The 22,887-nt window shown below is 42.1% G+C and overlaps 2 protein-coding genes and 1 long non-coding RNA gene across 3 annotated transcripts; 1 reads left to right on the forward strand and 2 right to left on the reverse strand.

Annotated features, from left to right (window-relative positions):
• The first annotated feature begins 7,231 nt into the window (after positions 1-7,231).
• On the forward strand, positions 7,232-15,747 carry map2k1 (mitogen-activated protein kinase kinase 1). The gene is made up of 11 exons (XM_083665822.1): positions 7,232-7,403; positions 11,809-12,019; positions 12,833-12,979; positions 13,155-13,232; positions 13,437-13,488; positions 13,638-13,762; positions 13,981-14,188; positions 14,431-14,495; positions 14,661-14,719; positions 15,000-15,045; positions 15,146-15,747. The coding sequence occupies exons 1-11, from the start codon at positions 7,321-7,323 to the stop codon at positions 15,257-15,259; spliced, it is 1,188 nt and encodes a 395-aa protein (XP_083521948.1). The 5' UTR covers positions 7,232-7,320; the 3' UTR covers positions 15,260-15,747.
• Positions 15,748-15,819: 72 nt separating this feature from the next.
• On the reverse strand, positions 15,820-17,312 carry LOC310802334. Its single transcript, XR_014554144.1, has 4 exons — positions 17,001-17,312; positions 16,563-16,708; positions 16,233-16,316; positions 15,820-16,019 (listed from the first exon to the last, which is right to left on the reverse strand). It is a non-coding gene; the product is annotated as an uncharacterized lncRNA (long non-coding RNA).
• A 700-nt stretch (positions 17,313-18,012) lies between these two features.
• On the reverse strand, positions 18,013-22,492 carry rpl4 (ribosomal protein L4). Its single transcript, XM_083666629.1, has 10 exons — positions 22,422-22,492; positions 21,586-21,757; positions 21,272-21,378; positions 20,891-21,029; positions 20,462-20,586; positions 20,010-20,139; positions 19,586-19,742; positions 19,256-19,339; positions 18,935-19,055; positions 18,013-18,152 (listed from the first exon to the last, which is right to left on the reverse strand). Exons 1-10 carry the CDS (start codon positions 22,422-22,424, stop codon positions 18,078-18,080), a joined length of 1,113 nt encoding a protein of 370 aa, XP_083522755.1. The 5' UTR covers positions 22,425-22,492; the 3' UTR covers positions 18,013-18,077.
• Between the last annotated feature and the right edge of the window lie 395 nt (positions 22,493-22,887).

Consider the following 22,887-nt stretch of genomic DNA (forward strand, 5'->3'; position numbering starts at 1 on the left):
AAGTACTCTGGAAATTTGACATATAGAAATACATGTTAGTGACTCTTGACATCCTTATCTCAACATTATTAGCTGTTTCCTCTAATTCCATTTGGGAGACGTGATCACAGGGGTTAATGTAAACTTTGACTATTTACTTGATTTATGATAATGGAGGCGAGAACACATCTGTGCATGGCTCCTTCAAAGCCTTTAACCACCAAGAGGAACAGAAGCCTTTATAAAAGACCTGAATGGAGAGGACAACTATTATAACTCTGCCAAAATATACTAAATATTATTCCCTATCAGGAATAAGATATATGCTTTTATGACTGAGATTTTGCAGGGAAAGTTCAGAGACTCTGTACTTCCATATTTTTCATTAACTTTTGCTAATGCAGTTGCTTTGGCTCCAGGGTATTTGTTCAATGTTCAATGCATTTTTGCTAAAATAACAGCATCTATCAGTCAACCCATTGAAAAAACAGCTTAATTTGCAGAATAAAGGTCAGGGTGGCTGTTTCATTTGAGGGCTTCTGAGGGGGAATATCGTCTATCAGCAACAGACTAAGTTTTTGTTTTTTTAAAAGTTCAGGTAATGTACATTATGGTGTCAGGGGGTGGAGAGGTCTGAGGAGGAGGAGCCCAGGTGTAGCCTAAAGAGATGGGTCTTAAGTCTACGACGGAAGATCGGTAAGTGAATCTGCCACCCTGACAGTGGAAGCTCATTCCACCACTAGGGCACCAAGACAGAGAAGAGCTGCGACTGAGCAGAGCAACTGCTACAGTAGGTCCTCGTAAAGATGGCGATGTCAAGCAGCCAGCAGAGGTGGAAGAATGGAGTGATCGGGCTGGGGTTTGGGGGTTGACCATCACTTGCAAATAGGGAGGGGCTGTTCCCTTTACCGCCCTGTAGGCGAGCACCAGGGTCTTGAATCTGCTGCGAGAGGCATTACGTTTCTGTGTACTTGGAACAACCTTCAAAATGTACTTAAATTAGATTTAATTGCGCCACTTGGTCAGTTTAAGACCTTGATAAAGGATCTGTTATCTGTTAATTGATTATATGGTGTACATTTACTTTGTAATTGATATGTAATTAATGAACTGTATGTTTGTTATTCTGAATATACTTTTATCATCTGTTTCATCATGTTTGTAAGCAGTGCGCCTCTGAAAATGAGACGTTTCCTTTTCCTCAGGATTTAGTCTTCCAATGCATATGTCGATGTACTTAGGAAGAGCGGTTGTAGAATATGTTGTTTATATTTTCAGACGTTGGATATAGGCTATTGTATAATCCTTCAATTTGCCCTTGCACATCCTAATGTTAAATGCCAAGGAGGGAATTAACAAAAAAGCAAGGATTTTCTCTGAAGTCAACAGCTTATTCTATAAAGTGGGATGAATGGTATTCTAAAAGTAACTCACCATAAAACTTTAGAAGCATTTTAAATGCAGATGATGCTTAATTATATTAGACCACATGCCTCTTTACATCGAAGCCTGAAAATTACAACCTGGTTTTGTTGGTTTAAACTTTATTCTATGGTACACTTAAAGTAAATCAGAATGGGACTATATTTTCCTTGCCGTCCAAGACAGAAAGTCTAGAGTCATTACTCATAAGAGTTAACTCACAGGCAGCAAAAGGCCATTGAACAGATAAATGTGGAGGCCATTAAAAACCATAACACAGTTGATATGCATGGGTTCACCAAACAAACACAAAACATCCCAGCTCTTCTTTTATCAGAGCCCTGTTTGAACAGTACCTTTACACAATGACAGCTACACTACAGAGCCAGATGACATGATAAAGTAGAAGGGATTCTGTTATTCTGTGAGGAATTATTCAAGGGATTTATACACAGATAATACACAGCACATTATTCGTATACAAAGGCAAGGTTTATAATATACGATCACTAAATATGGGATTCTCTCTTTCAAATGCTTTTTTTCCAAATCATAATAATAAATATCTAATAAATATCCTAATTTTATGAAAGAAATCAAATCATTTACTAATTTGCTTAATTAAATGCTGTGCATTTAGTTTCTAATCTTCTGAGTAAACTGATTATTCAATAAACATAGTGCAAATGTGTAAGAAAATCTAAAGACTTGAAAATTCATACCATGTAGGGCAAATCATCCCAGGATGCCAATACAATTTGTCCTTGGGAATTGAAACAACTGTCAGCTTTCCACAGTCCAGCTCCTTCATTAATCAGCTCTAATTAAATGTATTGATTGAGCCAAACATCAGGATTTCCAGTTGAAAAGGTTTACTAGACTGTAAACTGCAGACACGACAGACAACTGTAAATTCCAGAAATACACAAACCACTCATGTGTGCCCTTGGAGGACAGATCATTTTGCAACAGCTCAGAGGACTGAGACAAAGACGTTTCTGCTCACTTCATATTAACCGTTGTCAGGATTACTCGGTGTGATACCCTACAGCTGTGGTTCTGCAGCAACTGCATACTGTCCAAGGCTCTACTGATGCTGTTGTTGGAGCACAGGACAATATCAATCAGCTCGGAGGAACCACAGAGTCTCATAAAGATGTGCTTTCAATGCTGTTTTCTCAAATTGCCCAAAACAAAACGCAAAGCGACAAGTGAGCAAACAGCTAAAAAAAGAAGCTACTTAGCCATACACTCAATAGAGCCATGAATCAAACCCATGAAACTCTTGTTTCTGCCCTTTAGAGTGTTCTCAGGTTGTTCATTTTACTCTAGGAGACAGATAAACATTAGCCAATCATGTACTGACAGATAAACATTAGCCAATCATGTACTGACAGATAAACATTAGCCAATCATGTACTGACTGTTAAAGATCTCTACAGGATCCAAAACATGATGCCACGAAGTTATCAAGTTGCAGTCTGAAATCTGTCAAGGAGGAAAACAAATGGTAGTGTTATATAATACAACAACAGTCCATTTAAGAAGATGAAAATATGATGTATTTTAATGTATGTCCTACCCCAGATCTAGGGTTGGCTCTATGAATTGTTTTAAGGAAATAAGCAGTCCCTTCAGAGTAACTGAGAAAAAACGAATGAGCATCTTTTAATATAGAAAGCTGTTTAATTATACTAAAAGCTCAGATCTCCAGGTCAGGAAACAAAAGCTGCATTACAGCAACTGTGCATAAGTGCTCATAAGTGCAGTTATGACAAATGAATTTTTGACAGATTGCCATAATAAAGCTACAAACCCATGCACATTGAATAAGCCGCTACCTATATGGCACGCATGGAAGGATAAAGAAATTATGTACTGTAAATCAGTTTTTGAATTACAGCAAAACAGTCCTGGTATGTGATAATGTGATAGAGTGTTTGTGTGTGTGTGTGTGTGTGTGTGTGTGTGTGTGTGTGTGTGTGCGTGCGTACGTGCGTGCGTGCGTGTGTATGCGCGTGTGTGTGCGCGTGTGTGTGCGCGTGTGTGTGCGTGCGTGTGTGTGTGTGTGTGTGTGTGGCTTATTGGATTTAAGCATTGCAAACCAGAAAAAACCGACAAATCTGTAATGACACTGAGGATCAGATTTAATCAAACCTGCAATGCTTTAACAATCTTTAGAAATGACTGTCTGCACACACGTCTTATTCTAAAAACAGTGAGCAGTATCTGGTATTTTTAGAACTATATCCATTCTCATTATCCCAGGAAAAAAGGTTCCCTCAATCTGCATTACACAGTTTTCTTCCAGGCTAATTAAAAAGCCAGTGTTAATATGAGCATGTGTAAAGTGCTGTATTGACAAACTGAAGTTTGCAATTATGTTAACAACTTTTAGGGTAATATTGAACCAATATTGAACCATTCTAACAACTGCGCCCTGTGCAGTAACTTGCACTCTATTACCATCTAGTGGTTCAATATTACACAGCAATGAAAGACACGTTCCTGATACTGATGCAGTAAAATCAATACTGATTCTACGCCTCCTCGCCCTCCGTCATGAAGGGCAACTATAATCACCTAAAAAGAAAACCTGACCTCCCGGTCCATACTGATCAACATCAACAAACTACAACACAGAAAGATATTATTTGACAATGAAATAGTCACTGCTTAAGCGGACGATTAAAGGAATAAAATAGAAGAACAACTAAAGTTATTCCCTTTGCGTGACAAAATGGAATATTAAAAAGTGACTTCAGTTCTCTGTCACTATCAAACGCTAATGAATAGCATCTCTAAGCATGTTAAATATGCCCGTGTTACTCACTTCTTGGTACATAATGGAAAAATCTCCTTCAATGTTGTAAGCAGTGAAATTACATTCTATATACATGGTATTTTGTTGCAGAGCGCTAGACGCAGTTCCACTCTATGCAATTCAAATACAGTGCTCATTATGGGTGACGGCAGGCTGCAGTCACTTATTATTAGGCTACTCATTTACATTGGAAATCGAAGAAAGCAGCAAAAACTACAGGGAGCACTTGTGTTAGGTTATTCACAAGTACACAGCAGTAGCACGCACACAAATGCATGTGTCAAAGCAACATAAAAAAAAAAAACTAAAAAAAAAAACAGTTAATCATGGAATAAATCATACGTTTTGTCTTAACTCATAAAACTCTTGACTCATAAAAACACGGACAACTGAACGAGATATAGAGTATACTCCTATATAACTACTGCATTACATTTTGACAGCTGTGGGAATAAGGCAGACCACCAGTGCACATTACCAGGCTAAGACAATCCACACCACAGACGGAACGACTATGATTGTGGAAACCATGCAACATAGAAACAAATAGTTCAGAAAAGCTAACTTACCCACAGAAGACTTGATGTTATCAACGGCTTAAAAATAGCCCTAGCTTTTTTGTGTAAAATGTCCTCCTATGGGGCTATGACACAGCCTACTTCATAAGCTAGTCGAATCAGACAACAACAATGTTGACCTATGTTGTTCGGACTTTAGTGATGATTTTTGAGACTCATCGGAATTCAGCGAAGATATGTGTTGGGCAGACAGGCACCCCTCTCCGGCAGTCCCCTATCCTCTCTCGACTCCCTCCAAATGAGGGAAGCGCGGCCCACTTTAAACTCATGTGACGTCACGGGCGCTGGTGCTGATGCTGCACGCGGAAAAAAAAAAAAGATCACATCCACATTATCTACATCCTGTGTGATATTTGGTTGACTACTCTTCCTGTTTCAAGTGATCTTTCAAGTCATTTCCAAATGTATCATTTCACAAATATGATATTCAATCAAATCAGTGAATTTCATTTCTTGTTATTGATGTTTTAATAAGGCAGATATATATATATATATATATATATATATATATGTGTGTGTGTGTGTGTGTCAGAGCATGTGTGTGTATATATATATATATATATAGCCTCCTTCCAGTTACATCAGGGGATGTATTTAAGGCAGGTCTTGCTGTGAAGGAGAAAAATGACCAACCATTACTTTGACATCACTTCCATCACTATCTTTGGGTTGGTTTCAAGCCAGTCGGTTTACTGAAAGTGTAATCCAATGTTGTAATGTGTCAAAAAAAGTTTTCCTTGCCTTTTTAATCCAAAAACAGTTAAGCATGTAATTATAAGGCAACAACATTAATCAAAACATGGTAACATTCCACTCATGATGATTAGTGTCCACTAAGGAGAGAGATATTATTATTATTCTCAAACTTAATTGTGAAATTCATAAAAGTACAGCTCCTGTGGCAACGTTTTTTTTAGTTGACACATGCTCTGACACATATCCATGACACCCTATAACAATACAGAACAGAATAAGGCAAATTGCTCACAGGACATGATAACTGTAATTAGCTCCTATATTTTTCTGCAAGGGTGAACCTTTCAAAGTGATTTTGAACCAGAAGAAAGTGTGAAGCAAATGTGATAATGAGCTACATCCTGAGATTTATCTTATGAACATATGCTACTTGTACCTAAGGTAATTTCACCCTTGAACTGCAGTAAGACACACAGTACAGGTTTGACAGATTCTAAATATAATTGAGACCTGCAGTTCTGTAAAGGTTAATTACCCCTAATTAGGAATTTAAATAAGACATGTGGTTCTATAATTGTATAATACATACGTTTGATAACAATGACAGTGACATAGCCTACCAAAAATGAGTTGCACAAGTTGTTGTAAAGAAATTAAACAATTTAGTTGAACTTCTGCAGTATAAATGACATCAAAGCCTTATATAGAAACAACTGTGTCAAATAGCGGACAAATATATCCTCGATTTGAAAAAATCATTCAGAGACCATAATCTGTGATAAGAATCCATGCATTAAAATATCAAATATTTGACTATAATGTTAAATTTGTATGGAACCATCGCACAGGGAACCGAATAACTTGCTAGGTCCTGTCGGTCGGAACCAGTCTCTCTTTTTGTGGTGCCAGGGGCTACAGTACACAGATCTGTACTGTAGTTTTAACTGAGCAACCACATGTTATTATGATGAAACTCAGACAACTGAAGCTCTAAGTGGGGTTTGAACCTACAACCTCTGGGGTAAGTGTGTAGTGTCTTAAGCGGTGATCCACTGACTGGACCTTCGGAAATGTGAAACAACCACCAAATCGTTTACAAGCCATGTCACAGCCTGTTTGACTTCCATCAAGCCGACAACATGATTTAATATATCTGAAAACTTAAAACATGTCTTTGATTGAAACTTGAAAATAGAATATCTTTGTAGAAAAATAGAATGCTTGTTTTGTGCTTTATTTAGGGATTTACTGCTACAGAGGATACCTATTATGGTAAATCAAACAAACATTGAAAATATGTCAGATTGAAGCTTCATGGTATTATGATATTTGACTATTTTAATTGCTACACATAGTGTTACTGTAATCAAGTCTTGCGACTTGCGGCAATTTACAGGGAGGAGGTGAGTTACTGAAACCAGAATAATTCATTCTTACAGTATGACAGTACCATTAATTACAGTAGGGGGCGCGCTTCTCCATGTACAACCATGCTGTCCGGAAGAAGAATGTAAATATTTTCGTGACGTACCATCTCAGTATCATTCACCAGTGCCATCCACCCATTCAGAAGAAGCTGATATCTCTGTGACCATATCTAGCTGTCTCTATACAGTAATTCCTACATCTGACCAGGTTTGACAAAGTCTGAAACATTTTCCTATCAATTAGGCTACATTTTACCTCTCAGCCTCAGAAATTGGGTTCTTTTAACCCAGCTGGATTGTTCGTTTGATCTCGAGGACATATCAGTGGAATAACATTTTGTTACATTATTGGTTACGTTTCATCGCTCCTCTGAACCTGTCAGAGAGTGTCAACATGCAAAAAAGAAGGAAACCTGAGCCGATCCAACTAAATCCGATTCCCGATGGAAACACTATTAATGGAACTGGTGCCACAGAGTGAGTATACTGTAACAGCCTCCTATTCAAATCAAGTTTATTTATCATATGGATAGGATACAACTGTAAACGTACAATGACATTTTTAATACGACTTACCTCTCAACAGTGCAGTGAAATACAAGTAATAACAATACAATAGAGTAATAACGATACAATACACAATATACAATCAACAGTCAAACAATATGTTATAAGGGTGGGCTAAACGTTTGACATCAATCGTTGAGTGTATAATGTTGAGTTTATCATACGATGAGATATAACAGTCTTATTATTGGTAAATAAAGTAAAGTGTCAGTTAATTGATATCAAATTGAGATTATTCAACAACCTAAAAGAAAATAAGATGTTCATGTGCTTTTCTTCATTGTTGATGCATATTCCTACTTTGTTTTACTTTGCATATGACAATGCTGTTGTAGAGAATGTGTGTGTGTGTGTGTGTGTGTGTGTGTGTGTGTGTGTGTGTGTGTGTGTGTGTGTGTGTCTGCGTGTGTCTGCGTGCGTGTGTGTGTGTGTGTGTGTGTGTGTGTGTGTGTGTGTGTGTGTGTGTGTGTGTGTGTGTGTGTGTGTGTTATCAGTCCAGTGCAGAGAAAACAACCCGCCATGGATACCTCTCAGATTCCTCCCCCTCACACAGCCAGAATGTGCAGACTGTAATTAGACATCAGGTACTGGCCAAAGCGGTCTCGGTACTGGCCTATGCAGGGAGATAGCATCCTTAATACAGGATGCTATGGTGTTGCGAGTTGGGATGTTTCAGGCACAGCCACAATCTCATGAAACCACATACAAATAATAAAGATGTTGAACTGTTGTGACATCATGCTCTAATTCTCAGTTCCCGTAGAAGTATAGTCAGCCTTCCTGCACCAGTAACCACCCATGGTGCATTCATTACAATAAGAATCACTTATATAAACAGCATTCCCAGCTGTGTCTCTCTGGCATTGAGATACAGTATATAATTGGTTTGCTCAACTTGACGTCCTGTCATATTGTGTTTGGGTTTGTCTCCTTCATTTGGCAGTCTTGTCTTCTTTTGTTTATCTGAGAGCAGTGGACCAGTCAGAGGAGAGGCTTCATAACCAGCAGTGCATGTCATTGGTGCTTATGTGACTAGTCCATCACAGATTTTGCAGGGCAGAAGCACTTTTCTCCTTTACCCCACTGGTAGGCGTGCAGCGCCAGTACAGTTTAGGGAAAACTCTGAGTGGCCGATGGAAAGATGTTGTCAGCTGAGAATTTGTTGATGTGACCTATAATCTCTGACAGGTTTTTACAGGACAAACTCTGTCCAAACTCTGTACGTAACACAAAAAACTTGCTTATTTCACATACTTCCTCAATTAAAATAATACTAAAGTAATATAGCCTAATACTCAATTTGATAAGGAATGTTTCAATAAAAGCCGTCAAATCATTTTTTATCTATGTAGGCTACATACGTTTCTTCTTTTGTGCCATATTTCCACATATGTGGATCTGAATTGGGATAAAGTGGTATTAAATGCCCTGCTCATAAGCTCAGCTGTATGGAGGCTGTTCTGTGCAGCACAATGTATGGACACAGCTGAGCACATTCCTCTTGTACTGCTGGGCAGGCTGTGGCGGGCATAGCTATGGAATGTTGGTGTGGAGTACAGACCAGGGACTCTGATTCAGGGCTTTGGAAGTCAGTGCCACAGTAAAGGGGGCTTTCTGGAATCCCTCTTCCCGGTATGAGTGTAACTGGAAGTCACAACTGGGGTGTGTGGGTGTTTGTGTATTGGGAGAGGGGGGCTTACCCTAATTCCTCTCCCCGGCTCAGCATTGCTGTTATACTGTGGCAGCCAGCCGGACAGAGTGGAGCTGACATGCTGCTGATAGAATGTCCATGGTCCTTGGTTTTAGTTAGACTTTCTTTCCATAAAAAGACATGTCTATAGCTCCCCCATCTGGGTGCCAGTTTTGGTCAGTGGTCACTATATGACTGTTGGAAAACATTACTGACAATACATAATGACATAGTATAAAGATAATCAGTTCCCCTCATTCCTATCTAGATGGTGGACCTTTAAAACACACACACACACACACACACACACACACACACACACACGCACACACACGCAGACATGCAGTCCTCAGGAAGCAGCTGTGTCAGCAGGCTGTGGCTGTGCCTGGTTAATAACTGTACTGTGAGCCATTTCCTCAGAGACTCTCAGGGCTCCAGACTTCATCTCAGACCTCGAGCAGCAGATTGACAGGTCAAATGGGGACTGCTGCTGGGCGTTAGGATACTATTGTGTTAATCCCTAAGAAGTAAACAAACACTATGAGGATGGAGGATGTGGAGAGAAAACTGCTTTATCCCATACCTGCATTGTTTTCATTGGTAATGTTAGTGTTGGGAATGTGGAGAGTCATATATAGCCTATAGCCTGCATTAGTGTTGGCTTCAGTAGCTGGACCACACGCAGACACCGAAGGGAGCAGTGAGGGAGTCATGCTAATGATTAACCACACAGCAACCACAGCCTCTGGAAGCGACCTCTGATTGGTTATGGCTATCGCGAAGGAATTCACTTGTTTGCAGGGTACTGCTGCCCAGCCTAATCACACAATTATATCATCTGGATTGTATCATGATGATTCGGCCTATGCAGGTCTTTCAGCTCCACGGTCTCTGCTGTGGAGCCTGTAGTCAAGGCAGTAGGAGGCAGGCTGCACTGTATGAAAAGTGAGTTTTCTAGAAAGATCCACTGGGTGTCCTTGGGCATTGTGGATGGAATACAAAAGGCCTGAGTCGTGCCTACCTCCTCACACACTTGTAAGTGGGCTGTGGTATACAGCTATTGTTTCCCTCCTACGCTCTGGGTGAAGTGTAGCTCCTCTCCGCGGTATCTCCGGTCTCCTCCACCTCCGGCTCCAGTCGGCAGCACGCCCACACCGCCCACTGTCCCCTCCTCGCACTCAGCACCTCGTCTCCATGGATATACAGGCCTACTGTCAGAAATAAAACCACTTAACCCTTCCCTCGCTGCTTGACTATGAGCCATAGGCTGAATATCCTGTGTTAGATTGTGCCCTGTGCTGGATGTTCTCTCACTGCTCACTTGTATTACAACAAGGTCTAATTACCTGAGGATTTGCACAAAGCAATGTTATTATTACCATATGGGCATATTCTTATGTAAATGAACAAATAAGAGCAGGACTTGTACTGATGAAAGCAGATTTTGCATCTCAGTAGGTGAAGATATGAGTGGCTCTTGCAGTAGCTTTTAGCTGCTATAGGCTGAATGGGTTTAAAGGTACATGAAACAGTACAAAGTAGCCTATCAGCTCATGCATTGCAGTTGTTCTGTACATTTGTACAGAGAGCCTTCGATTGTACACTGACAAACAGCTCTTCAAAGATTTATTGTCGATTCCGGCTTTAATATACGACTATGAAAATCAATGCCTTTTATTTCCCTGGCTGAACAGATGTTTAATCTCTGACGGGCTTACAACACATGGGAACAATTCACTGGCTTATTAGCTGTTTGATAATGTAATAATTTTCATGTGAAATGCCCTGCAGATTCAGTAGGTCTGGTGTAAATCTTGACTTAAGAATCTGACTTACTCTTTAAACCTACAGTACCTGTTGCCTGTGGGGAGAGATAGAGAGAGGGGGAGAGAGGGAGAGAGGGAGAGCGGATGTGTAGTAGCAGAGAGGAACAGATTTCTGTGGGAGGAGAAGGAATAGCAGGAGAATAGCAGGTCAGAAGAGTTCATTCCGCAAATGAAGTGCAAAGGAAATGCATCGCCATGACAACAGCGCCAGGGGAGAGGCAGTGACGCCCAGAGGAACTCCCAGCTTCCTCACGCTGGGCTGGGGTTTGGGAAGGAACACTTCTGTAGATACCTACAGCTCTGTCTGCCTGTCTGCCTGTTTGTTTGTTTGCTTTCCTTCCTTTCTGTCTCTATCAAATGGAAGATGGCACTAAAGAGAATATGAATATGCACCCATATGCACCCAGAATATGAATAACCTGAATATACTCAGTAATGTATTTGTTGTGTGTTTTGATTGATGAGCAATAAGAGGGTCCTGTCTCACCTTGACCTCCCCCTCAGCCTTCCACAGCAGGGTCAGTAACCGGATATTGTTCATCTGTGGGAAGTAATATACTGTTCAGTCATTGGGAGAGTTTGGTCAGTGTGATCTCACCTTGAGTGTTTTAGCTGCATTTTACAATTTAGGACCTGGTTTTATGTGTGTCGTTGATCCCTGATGATTCATTTGTCTCTCTGTCGTTGTCCCTGTCTCTCTCTCTCTATATATATATATCTCTTTCCCTCTCCCCCTCCCACTCGCTCTCTCTCCCCCTATCTCCCTCTCTCTCTATCCCCCCCCTCCTCCCTCTCTCAGGACCAACTTGGAGGCCCTGCAGAAAAAGCTGGAGGAGCTGGAGCTGGATGAGCAGCAGCGTAAGCGCCTGGAGGCCTTCCTCACCCAGAAGCAAAAAGTGGGGGAACTGAAGGATGATGACTTTGAGAAGATCTGTGAGCTGGGCGCAGGCAACGGAGGGGTGGTCTTTAAGGTCTCTCACAGACCCTCAGGACTCATCATGGCCAGGAAGGTAAAGCTATGATAGCACAGCACTATCTGGTGTTGAGTCTCTGCTAAATCATTCATGAGAAGTTTAGTTCTCTGCTATAAAAACCCTTATTTGATTGCACCCTACCTCTGACCACCCCTGGGTGCCTTTGGAACAGGATAGAAAGCCATTTCAAAGACCTCTTTTATGGATAACCGTTAGCTGTAGCTGGCAGAAAGATGTTCATCGGAGCTGTTTTCATCTCCCTTTGTCCGCACTTACTGCAGTCTAGCTTCCCTCAGACAAGGCTGCACTGAGGCCTCTTCTCCAATATCTCAGACAGGCATTGATTTTTTATGGCATCATCGTCTACTTTTAGACGCAGAGGTCAGATAAAATATATCTCCCTCCGATCTTGGGAGGATTTCGTGGATGCAGTGAAAAAAAGTGATTATGTGAGCCACACAGTGTCCTTGTCATTATCTGAGATTATCGAGTTGATACAAGTAAGTTAGAATCGCTGACTGACTTCCAAATATTGTGCGCCCGTTATTATATGACTTCCTTTACTGTATCACTGCTGAATGACATTAAGATTATTTGCGTCTCATTTAATTCAGCATGTGAATGGAACCCAGTGCATGGGTGAATGAAGACATGTCATTGCGATTCATGTTCCTCTGCATCACTGTGTGTGTTTGTGCATGCATGCGTACGTCCGTGTGTGTGTGTGCTTGCATGAATGCATGCATGCCTCCGTGCGTGTGTGGTGTGCGTGCATGCATGCATGTGTGATTGTCAGAGAGAGAGATGATCTCACGTTATCTGTGTGTTTTTGCCCTGCCTGTGTTGCAGCTGATTCACCTGGAGATCAAGCCAGCCATCAGGAACCAGATCATCAGAGAGCTGCAGGTGCTGCATGAGTGTAACTCCCCCTACATCGTGGGCTTCTATGGAGCCTTCTACAGCGATGGAGAGATCAGCATCTGCATGGAGCACATGGTACTCCTCTCATACACTCAAGGCCATAATTAGCACATCGACCCTTTATAGCTTTATGTAACACGATTGTACTGTACTTGAACACTGCATTACATAAATGTACAAACGTGATCAGACTGATTAGAGTAATCTTGGCCGATCTTTATTCATATTCAATGATTCTCTCTGTCTGTAGGATGGCGGCTCGCTGGACCAGTCCTTGAAGAAAGCAGGCAAGATTCCAGAGCAGATCCTGGGTAAAGTCAGCATCGCTGTGGGTATCTCGGACTCTTCTCTCCCACCACATTGTATTCCAGCCAGGCATTTCTATCCAGATTATTATGTTAGATAAATGTGGCTGTTTCTTGAATGATGTATTGCATCTTTGAATCATAAGTATGATACATAGTATTTATTTGTTTCTCATACTGTTTTGTCAGTACACTGATGTACTGTATGTGTGCTTCTGCGTTTGCAGGTGATAAAAGGCCTATCCTACTTGAGAGAGAAACACAAGATCATGCACAGAGGTGACGAATCAAACTCAACATTTGAATGATGACGGTTGATACAAAATATGTCCATGGTTCTAGAGTGAAAAAGTGAAAACTATGGGGCAGTCCCTCACACGACCAGTCACAGTGGGCTCTCTCCTGAATGCTGCATGCCTTTCTTTCAGATGTCAAGCCTTCAAACATCCTGGTGAATTCCCGTGGTGAGATCAAGCTGTGTGACTTTGGTGTGAGCGGCCAGCTCATAGATTCCATGGCCAACTCCTTTGTGGGCACTCGCTCTTACATGTCTGTGAGTTCACACAGCTCTCCTGCTGCTCTCACACTCTGTCTGTGTGTGTTACGACAATCATAGGCTTCATCAAATCTGCTGTGAGGAAACCAAACAATCAGTAGCATCCAAACCCAATAGAAAGCATAAACAAAATCACTGCCACCATTTTGTATTTTGGGTCCAATTACTCATATTTCTTCCTCGTGTCTCCCCTTCTCGTCTCCTGTGTGCTGCAGCCAGAGCGTCTGCAGGGCACTCACTACTCTGTGCAGTCAGACATATGGAGTATGGGCCTGTCCCTGGTGGAGATGGCCATCGGTCGCTTCCCCATCCCACCACCTGACGCAAAGGAGCTGGAGCAGATCTTTGGTTTCCCTGTGCAGGGGGACACACCCACCAGTGAGACCTCCCCAAAGCCACGGCCCCCAGGCCGACCAGGCAGCTGTGAGTGTGTGTGTGTGTGTGTGTGTGTGTGTGTGTGTGTGTGTGTGTGTGTGTGTGTGTGTGTGTGACTCTATAGGACATCTGAGAGCATTCGTCGACTCACTCATCAATGCTGATCTTACTGCTTATGACATGCTTTACAGCTGTCCATTTCAGAATCTCACTCTGATGAGAATCTCATCAGTTTCCGTTATTATTGACACTCTGGTTAACCTATGGTCTTGTTTTTGTTTGTCCCTCAGCATACGGCCCAGACAGCAGACCTCCAATGGCTATTTTCGAGCTGCTTGATTACATAGTCAATGAGGTGTGTAGATATCCTCTCTGCATTTTCATGTTGATTGAGATTGTGGTGAACTGAACTGTGAACGCATTTCACTAATGGCTTTGCCTGCCTGAATATAATTTCATCAAGCCATATGGTTTATGCCCTTTCTGCTCTGATTTGATGAGGCCATCTTGTTATTTTCAGCCTCCTCCTAAGCTCCCTGGATTTTTTGGCTCTGAATTTCAAGACTTTGTGAATAAATGGTAAGTAAGCAGATACAAGTGTCCTATATCAGCACTATCCTGGCCTAAACCATTAGCTCAGTCAATAAGTTGGTCAGTGAAGAAAAAAGACAATGTCCACATTTGTTGTAATGGTGGAGGTAATCCATTTCAACCATTCAACCCATCAATTTACAAAATTCACAATGCCATCTAGTGGTATAAATAATCAACTGCACAATAGGTATCAAGTCTAGAAATGCATGTAGAGTACCAGTCAATTACATGAGCGTCATAATAATGCACATATGTTTCATTTAAGTTTGATCAAGAACCCAGCTGAAAGGGCAGATCTGAAACAGTTGATGGTGAGTGTTTATTTCTCCATGAAAGCACTTATCACCTGTACTGCATTTGACACAAATACATGATAGCAGCATAATACGTTTTTCTCAACATTTAATTCAGGTCCATTCCTTCATCAAGCAGTCTGAGGCAGAGGAGGTGGACTTTGCAGGCTGGTTGTGTAGCACCATTGGACTGAATCAGCCAGTAACTCCCACCCACAGTGTGGGAATGTGAGGCCAAGCCCTAGAACCCTTACATACCTGCCCAACTGCCCCCCCAGCGCCAGCACCTCATACAGGACCACTTTCTCACTGCCTCATCAAACCTAAAATACAGGTTGGTAATTGAGTTCCTCTCAATGACAGGATCCCAACATGCTGGATTTACATAACATGCACTGTTTTACTAATGATTTCCTGACCATTCCTTTGGAATCTGAACAATCATTGCTTCCAGAGCACTATTTATTAAGAATACTCTAAAATGCACATTTATATAAAACCCACTTGCCAAATTAAAGTCAGGAGAAGTATCCCTCCAATGGTATTAACCCTACATGAGTTAGTTGCCTGACATTCAAAGCCATTATATTCTTGGCTGTTTAATGCTGGATTTCTCAACAAATGTACATTACTCAAGACCCTCCATGTGCAAGAAGCCTCTAAAACATATCTATGCTAGCAATTAATCATGAAATAAATATTTGTGGTATAATAAACAATGTTCCTGACAACTTGTGAATCAGGCTTTCATCAATGAAAGACACCATGGGATGATTTTTTAATTTATTTGTTTATTATAGTTTTTTTTAAACCATTACTGAACACCACTGTCTGTACAGAAATAGGTTTAACTCATTTGCAGGTGCTGCAGCCTTTATGGGCTTCTTTTTGGGTTTCAGCATCTTGGCCTTGATCTGTGGGACTTCAGTTTCATCATCACCCTTAAGTTCTAGAGAGTATTCTTCTTCAGGACTCTGCGGTTGATCTTCTTGCTACAATGGAGACAGACAATAGAAATGTTCAGCATGAGGCACGTGTGTATAGACATGAAGCCATCCTTCATCTAATTACTAATATCACTAACTTAATGGCTCAGGACTTCCTTTAAAAATCAGGATTCAGAAACACGGACCTGAAGTGGAACCTCATCATGGCTAGATTCAACCATGCAGTTAACAAAGAGCATATAAGTCGGCAGGACTTACTTGGGGGCACGAAGTGCTTTCTGGATCTCCTCACTCTTCAGAATCCTGCTCAGATCTGTGTTGGTCATCTTGTGCATGGGCAGGCTGGAATTAAGAGAACAGTGATCAGAATGAGGCCACTCATGAGTGACAGTACTTGAGGATTGTTGGGGTGCAATACATTTTGGTAAATGGGTATAAATTGTAATAGCAAGCCTAGAATAACTCAGAACTTCTTCAGTTATCATGGGTTTTCAAAAACACGGACCGAAGTGGAAGCTCATCACTGCAATATACAGCTCATATTTTGGCTAATACTCTGCTCTTTACATTGACCATCAGTTTACTCACTTGTAGTCGATCTTCAGGGAGGCAGGTGCCGTACAGCTGATCCAGTTTGCAGAAGGCGCTCTCTGTTCAGATGCAGAAGCAACCAACATGACCACCAGGGGCGAGCCTCAGGAGGTTCAGTTTGTTCACGTTCTGCAGGGTGATGCCTGAGGATGTAAAAGACATCTTGTGTTATGCAGTTACACCTAGTATCAGCTGGATAGCACTGTTTCTACAGCTTGATCAGAACAATATGGTCATCAACCCCCTGTGTCAGCTTTGAGACGGCAGGCTACCGTCACTGTTCACAGGGTCAGACGCAAATTACACCATCATGTCAAGTCAGTCACACTACAATCTCTCAGCCTGAAAGTTACATCACCACACATTTCACATGAAAAACATTGCCATTAAAAAAATAATAATAAAGTAGAGCTAGAGGACATGAGGAGGACTCACCTGTGGACAGGCAGGGCAGGGGCAGCCAGGGCTGAACAGATAGCATGGCGCTTTTGGGTCCCACCGATCCTGCGGTGCCAGGTCTTGGTGGAGAAAACATGCGACCTCCACGACACATCTACACTAGGGTCAAGGCAATCTAACAATTCAAATGGACACACCAATACTGCACCTTTGTATATTTTAGATGACATGCTCAGACTCAAGGTTCGTCAGCCACTTGTGCCAGCATAAGACAGTAGGCATACAGTCACTGATCACAGTGTAAGACGCAAATTACACCATCACTGCAAGCTTATGCAAGTAAATCAACATTAACCCATAAATGGGGAATCCCAGACGTTTCATTTCAGTAAGACAAGGATACATTTCCGAAGGCTCCCTGGCCAGAGCAGTGGGTAGCACCACCCCTCACATGGGGGATATCCCAGGACTCCGCGCTGGTCTGATGACCTGGAACAGAGAACTCGTGAGTGCCTGCAACCACTTTCCACAAATTAATGAATATAATAGGCAGAAGTTCTATTACCACAGCTTTCAGAAACATGAAGTTATGCTTCATCAGCAAAGCTTCAAATCATTAAGCAATTGTAAAACCATTACTTTTTTCCACATTAGTTCAATCTTTACTCACCTGCCAGTTCACTGATGGCATGGGGCTGCCAGTTGTTCTTGCGCAGGTTGATGTGCACCAGACTTGAGATACGAAATTGACCCACATTTACATGAACCCCACTAACCAAAAGTCAATCAGAAGTATCCCTCCAATGGCATTACCTTAGTTCAGTTGACAGACATTCAAAACAATCATTCCTGAATAATTGAGGCTGTTAATTGCTGGATTTCTCCACATAAAATGTACATTACTCTTCAAGATCCTCCATGTGCATGAAGCTTCTAAAACCTGTCTTTGCTGGCAATTAATCAAAACAAATATTTGTGGTATAATGAAAATAAAATAAAAAATCCTGACAACTTGTGAATCTAGCTTTCATCAATGAAAGACACAGGGTGATTTTTTATTTTATAGATTTTATTTGAAACCATTACTGAACCCGGCTGTCTGTATTAAGAGGTTTACTCCTTTGCAGGCGCTGCGGGGGCAGCCTTAGCCTTAGCCTTCTTCTTGGGCTTCAGCATCTTGGCCTTGATCTGTGGGGCGAGAGGCAGAGGGAGGTTGAGACTAGCGCTTGGCAGTATGGCCTATATAGCACAGTATTCTCCAAATGTCATGGTATGTCAGTATTTTTTTGTTTCTTATTAATAAAAGGGTTTTCCAAGTATGAATTACATGACTCAATGCATAGAGCTCACTTCAAAACATAACCACCAAAAATACTAGGGATATACCTAAGCCTGAATAAAATAACTTCTGAGCTGTTACTGTGAATATTCATATTTGATCTGCTAATGCCCAATTCTGTCCGTCACACCAAAAAGCCATGGTGTCTGTCAACCAGAGTAGAGGATGGCATGGGAATGACGATAACTTTCTCCTGCCTTGGATAGTAAGCTCAATTCCCTGCCCAGTCCCACTATGACCTAAACGTCTGACTCCTGTCTCGAGGAAAATTCCTCACTTTATTCTGTAATACATAGGGTGCGTTGTTATAGCATGTCTTGTGCCTATTCATTCATGTCAACTCTCCACCCTTTCCACCTAATCTCTGCCACACAAGTATGAAAAGATGCTCATTTTACAGATAAGAGGCAACATTTGAATGTTAGTGAGTCTTATATTCAATATTAGGATTGATGAATTAAACTGTTGGCACACAATCTGAACATGTTATGAAGAGCAAAACCATAAATGGTCCAGTCAAAACAAATATCCGAGCGTGGATCCACATTGGTATACCGCCCAGCTCTAAAGAGACTCATGGAGACAGGCCCAGGGCAGATTTTCTATGCATGTGGACATTACTAGGACTCACAGTAGGGTCGTGCAGGAGGATGGCCTGACGTCTTGCTGTCTTGGCGTAGGGGTTCAGTTTCAACATGATCCTCAAGTTCTTCAGAGGATTCTTCTTCAGGACTCTGCGGTTGATCTTCTTGCTGCAATGGAGACAGACAATAGAAATGTTCAGTATGAGGCACGTGTGTATAGACATTAAGCCATCCTTCATCTAATTACTAATATCACTAACTTAATGGCTCAGGACTTCCATTAAAATCAGGGTTCAGAAACACGGACCTGAAGTGGAACCTCATCATGGCTAGATTCAACCATGCAGTTAACAAAGAGCAGGACTTACTTGGGGGCACGAAGTGCTTTCTGGATCTCCTCACTCTTCAGAATCCTGCTCAGATCTGTGTTGGTCATCTTGTGCATGGGCAGGCTGGAATTAAGAGAACAGTGATCAGAATGAGGCCACTCATGAGTGACAGTACTTGAGGATTGTTGGGGTGCAATACATTTTGGTAAATGGGTATAAATTGTAATAGCAAGCCTAGAATAACTCAGAACTTCTTCAGTTATCATGGGTTTTCAAAAACACGGACCGAAGTGGAAGCTCATCACTGCAATATACAGCTCATATTTTGGCTAATACTCTGCTCTTTACATTGACCATCAGTTTACTCACTTGTAGTCGATCTTCAGGGAGGCGGGTTTGCGCCAGGTGCCGTACAGCTGATCCAGTTTGCGGAAGGCGCTCTCTGTCCAGATGCAGAAGCGACCAACATGACCACCAGGGGCGAGCCTCAGGAGGTTCAGTTTGTTCACGTTCTGCAGGGTGATGCCTGAGGATGACGACAACAGGATCCATCACACAAGTTGTGGTGATTACAATGTATAGTGAAAGGAAGCACACGGTAGGATAAGGAATAGGAGGGGGGGGGGGGGGGGGGGGAAGAGATCAGAACTTCCACTGAAATCACAGGGTTCAGAAACACGGACCTGAAGTAGAAACTCATCATATCTACAACTACATTCTATACATCGCACTCCCACTAAAGCAAGTTCTAAAGGCTTAACCTTGAAGCCTTGACTTGAAAAAGAACACCCACCAGGGATATTCCTGAAGGCTTTGGTGACACCGGCGTCTTGGTTGTAGATGATGCACGGTCCTCTGCGCTGGATACGCCTGCGATTCCTCATCTTACCCTTACCGGCACGCATGCGCTGGGAGGCGTACACCTGGTAACATGCAGAAACACAGTTAGTCTATACTTTTACAAGAAATGGGACATTGCACTTGACGCCAATGACAAGAAAACAAAGCCATCCATTAAGACTAACAAGAGGATGTGGGGGGGAAAAAAGGGAACAGTAAGCAGAACAAGGCCACTCATGAGTGACGGATTGTATTCTAGAGCCTAGAATAAAAACTCAGAACTTCTTCAGTTATCATGGGTTTTCAAAAACACGGACCGAAGTGGAAGCTCATCACTGCAATATACGGCTCATATTTAGACTGATACTCTGCCCGTTACAGCGTTGTGATGCGACCATCGCTCACCTTCTTGATGTCGTTCCAGGCCTTGAGCTTCTTCAGCAGAACGACTGCCTCCTTGGTCTTCTTGTAGCTCTCAACTTTGTCTTCAACCACCAGTGGGACTTCAGGGATCTCCTCAATGCGGTGTCCTGAAAGGAAAAGAGAGACTTATTGTAAAGCACAATTACACCTTTCGTATTAGCAGAATAGCACTGTTGCGACAGCTTGATCAGAACAATATGGTCATCAACCCCCTGTGTCAGCTTTGAGACGGCAGGCTACCGTCACTGTTCACAGGGTCAGACGCAAATTACACCATCATGTAAAGTTGGTCGTCGCTACAATCTCTCAGCCTCCCAAGCTACATATCCACACGGTTGGAATTAATAACATGGCAGCAAAGAATAGCGATACAAATCAAAGAGCTAGAGGTGATCAGGAAAAAGGACCAACCTTTGGACATGACCAGGGCAGGCAGGGCAGAGGCAGCCAGGGCTGAGCAGATAGCGTAGCGCTTCTGGGTGGTGTTGATCCTGCGGTGCCAGCGACGCCAGGTCTTGGTGGGAGCAAACATGCGACCTCCACGACACATCTAATGTAGGGTCAAGGCAATCTAACAATGCAAACAGACACCAACTCTGCCACTTTCAAGTACATGCTCAGACTCAAGGTTCGTCAGCCACTTGTGCCAGCATAAGACAGTAGGCATACAGTCACTGATCACAGTGTAGGACGCAAATTACACCATCACTGCATGCTTACGCAAGCAAATCAACATTAACCCATAAATGGGGAATCCCCACAGATGTTTCAATTTCAGTAAGACAAGGATACATTTCCGAAGGCTCCCTGGCCAGAGCGGTGGGTACCACCACCCCTCACACGGGGGATACGGGCCACAGCTCTTCCTGTACCCCAGGACTCTGCGCTGGTCTGGTGACCTGGAACATACATGCACAGAACTTGTCAGTACCTGCAACCAAGTTCTACAAATCAATTAATACAACAAGGCAGTATAGATCAGAGCCTCTTCAGAACTTCAATAGTTATCACAGCATTCAGAAACACGGACCTGAAGTAATGACTCATCAGCAAGGCTTCTAATCCATACACCAGTCTGAGTGTCACATCATTATTTAAAGACTCACCTGCCAGTTCACTGACGGCATAGGGCTGGCGGTTGTTCTTGCGCATGTTGGTGTGCACAAAGTTCACAATATCAGGGCGAATTGGAGCCTTGAATACTGCAGGCATAACTACATTTTTGCCTGATGATTCTCCTTTCTCGGAGTAAATCGAGATCAGGGGTCGGGCACACGCCTGGGGAAATAGTCAAAATATCAGATTAATCTGTTGCTAAATAAATAACGTTAGGTGTGCATCTCGACTAGACAATTTAGCTGACCAGCTTGCTCAGACTCAATATTCGTCATTCATTAGTACCAGCATGTGACAGCAGGCATACTGTCAACTGATCACCATGTAGGACGCAAATTACACCATCACTGCAAGTCGATACATATGTTAGGTATGTCACATTTACTCAATTCTATTGACAGACATCCTGTTCACCGCATTGCTCGCTAGCCATTAGCTGACGTTAGCTGGCCATGTAATCAAAGCATACAACTAAATCTGTAACTACTTCAGACCAGCCACAACAAACATAGCTCGCAAACGACATAAATCTATGTAAAATAAAATGCTATAGATGGCAAATTGAACGACTTCTGGAGCAATCGGGTAATGCGGCCTGTGGCAGAGAAGGCACACGTGTAATGGGACTGCGGAGCACCCATCCAAAATGGCTCCTCGTGATGTGTATGCACATCAACTTTTACAGATACGCCGTACACTCCAATAGTTACATCTATTTGCCTTTCAAACACATTGACGAGACAAGTTATGAGTTTTAGTATGCATAATGAACATGTACACGTACAACAAACAGTACCCGCGGCTCAAACATTTACTTGATTCTCACCATTTTTGATAATTTGTCTCGGCTCGCCGGGAACCACGCTCCTTACTCAATGGCGGCCACAGTAGAAAAGGAAGTTGGTAATGCAGCCCATGTCATATATGCCTCCGACAAATTGACACTTCCGACAACTGAGGACTTTCAATAGATTCAACATCATTACGATACGTATTTCAATTACACTACTATGTATGTATATTCTGAACTTAAAACAAGTCTATATTGATTCCGAAAGACTATACAACTCAGAAAACATGTTTTATAAATGGTACTATCTAGCCCCAACTGCTCCATGTTGGCGGAGGTAAATGTGACGGTCAGACCTACCGGACTACTTTCTTAAAAAATATTTTTTATGAAATTCGTTTTTTATTTATTAAGAGCATAAGTCAGATACGATACGCTATTGAAGTTTACGAATTGTGATAAACATTTACCAATCAAAAATAATGATATAAATAGTTAGTCA

Source organism: Argentina silus (genome assembly GCF_951799395.1).
Source record: "Argentina silus genome assembly, chromosome: 3".
Classification (NCBI taxonomy): Eukaryota; Metazoa; Chordata; class Actinopteri; order Argentiniformes; family Argentinidae; genus Argentina; species Argentina silus.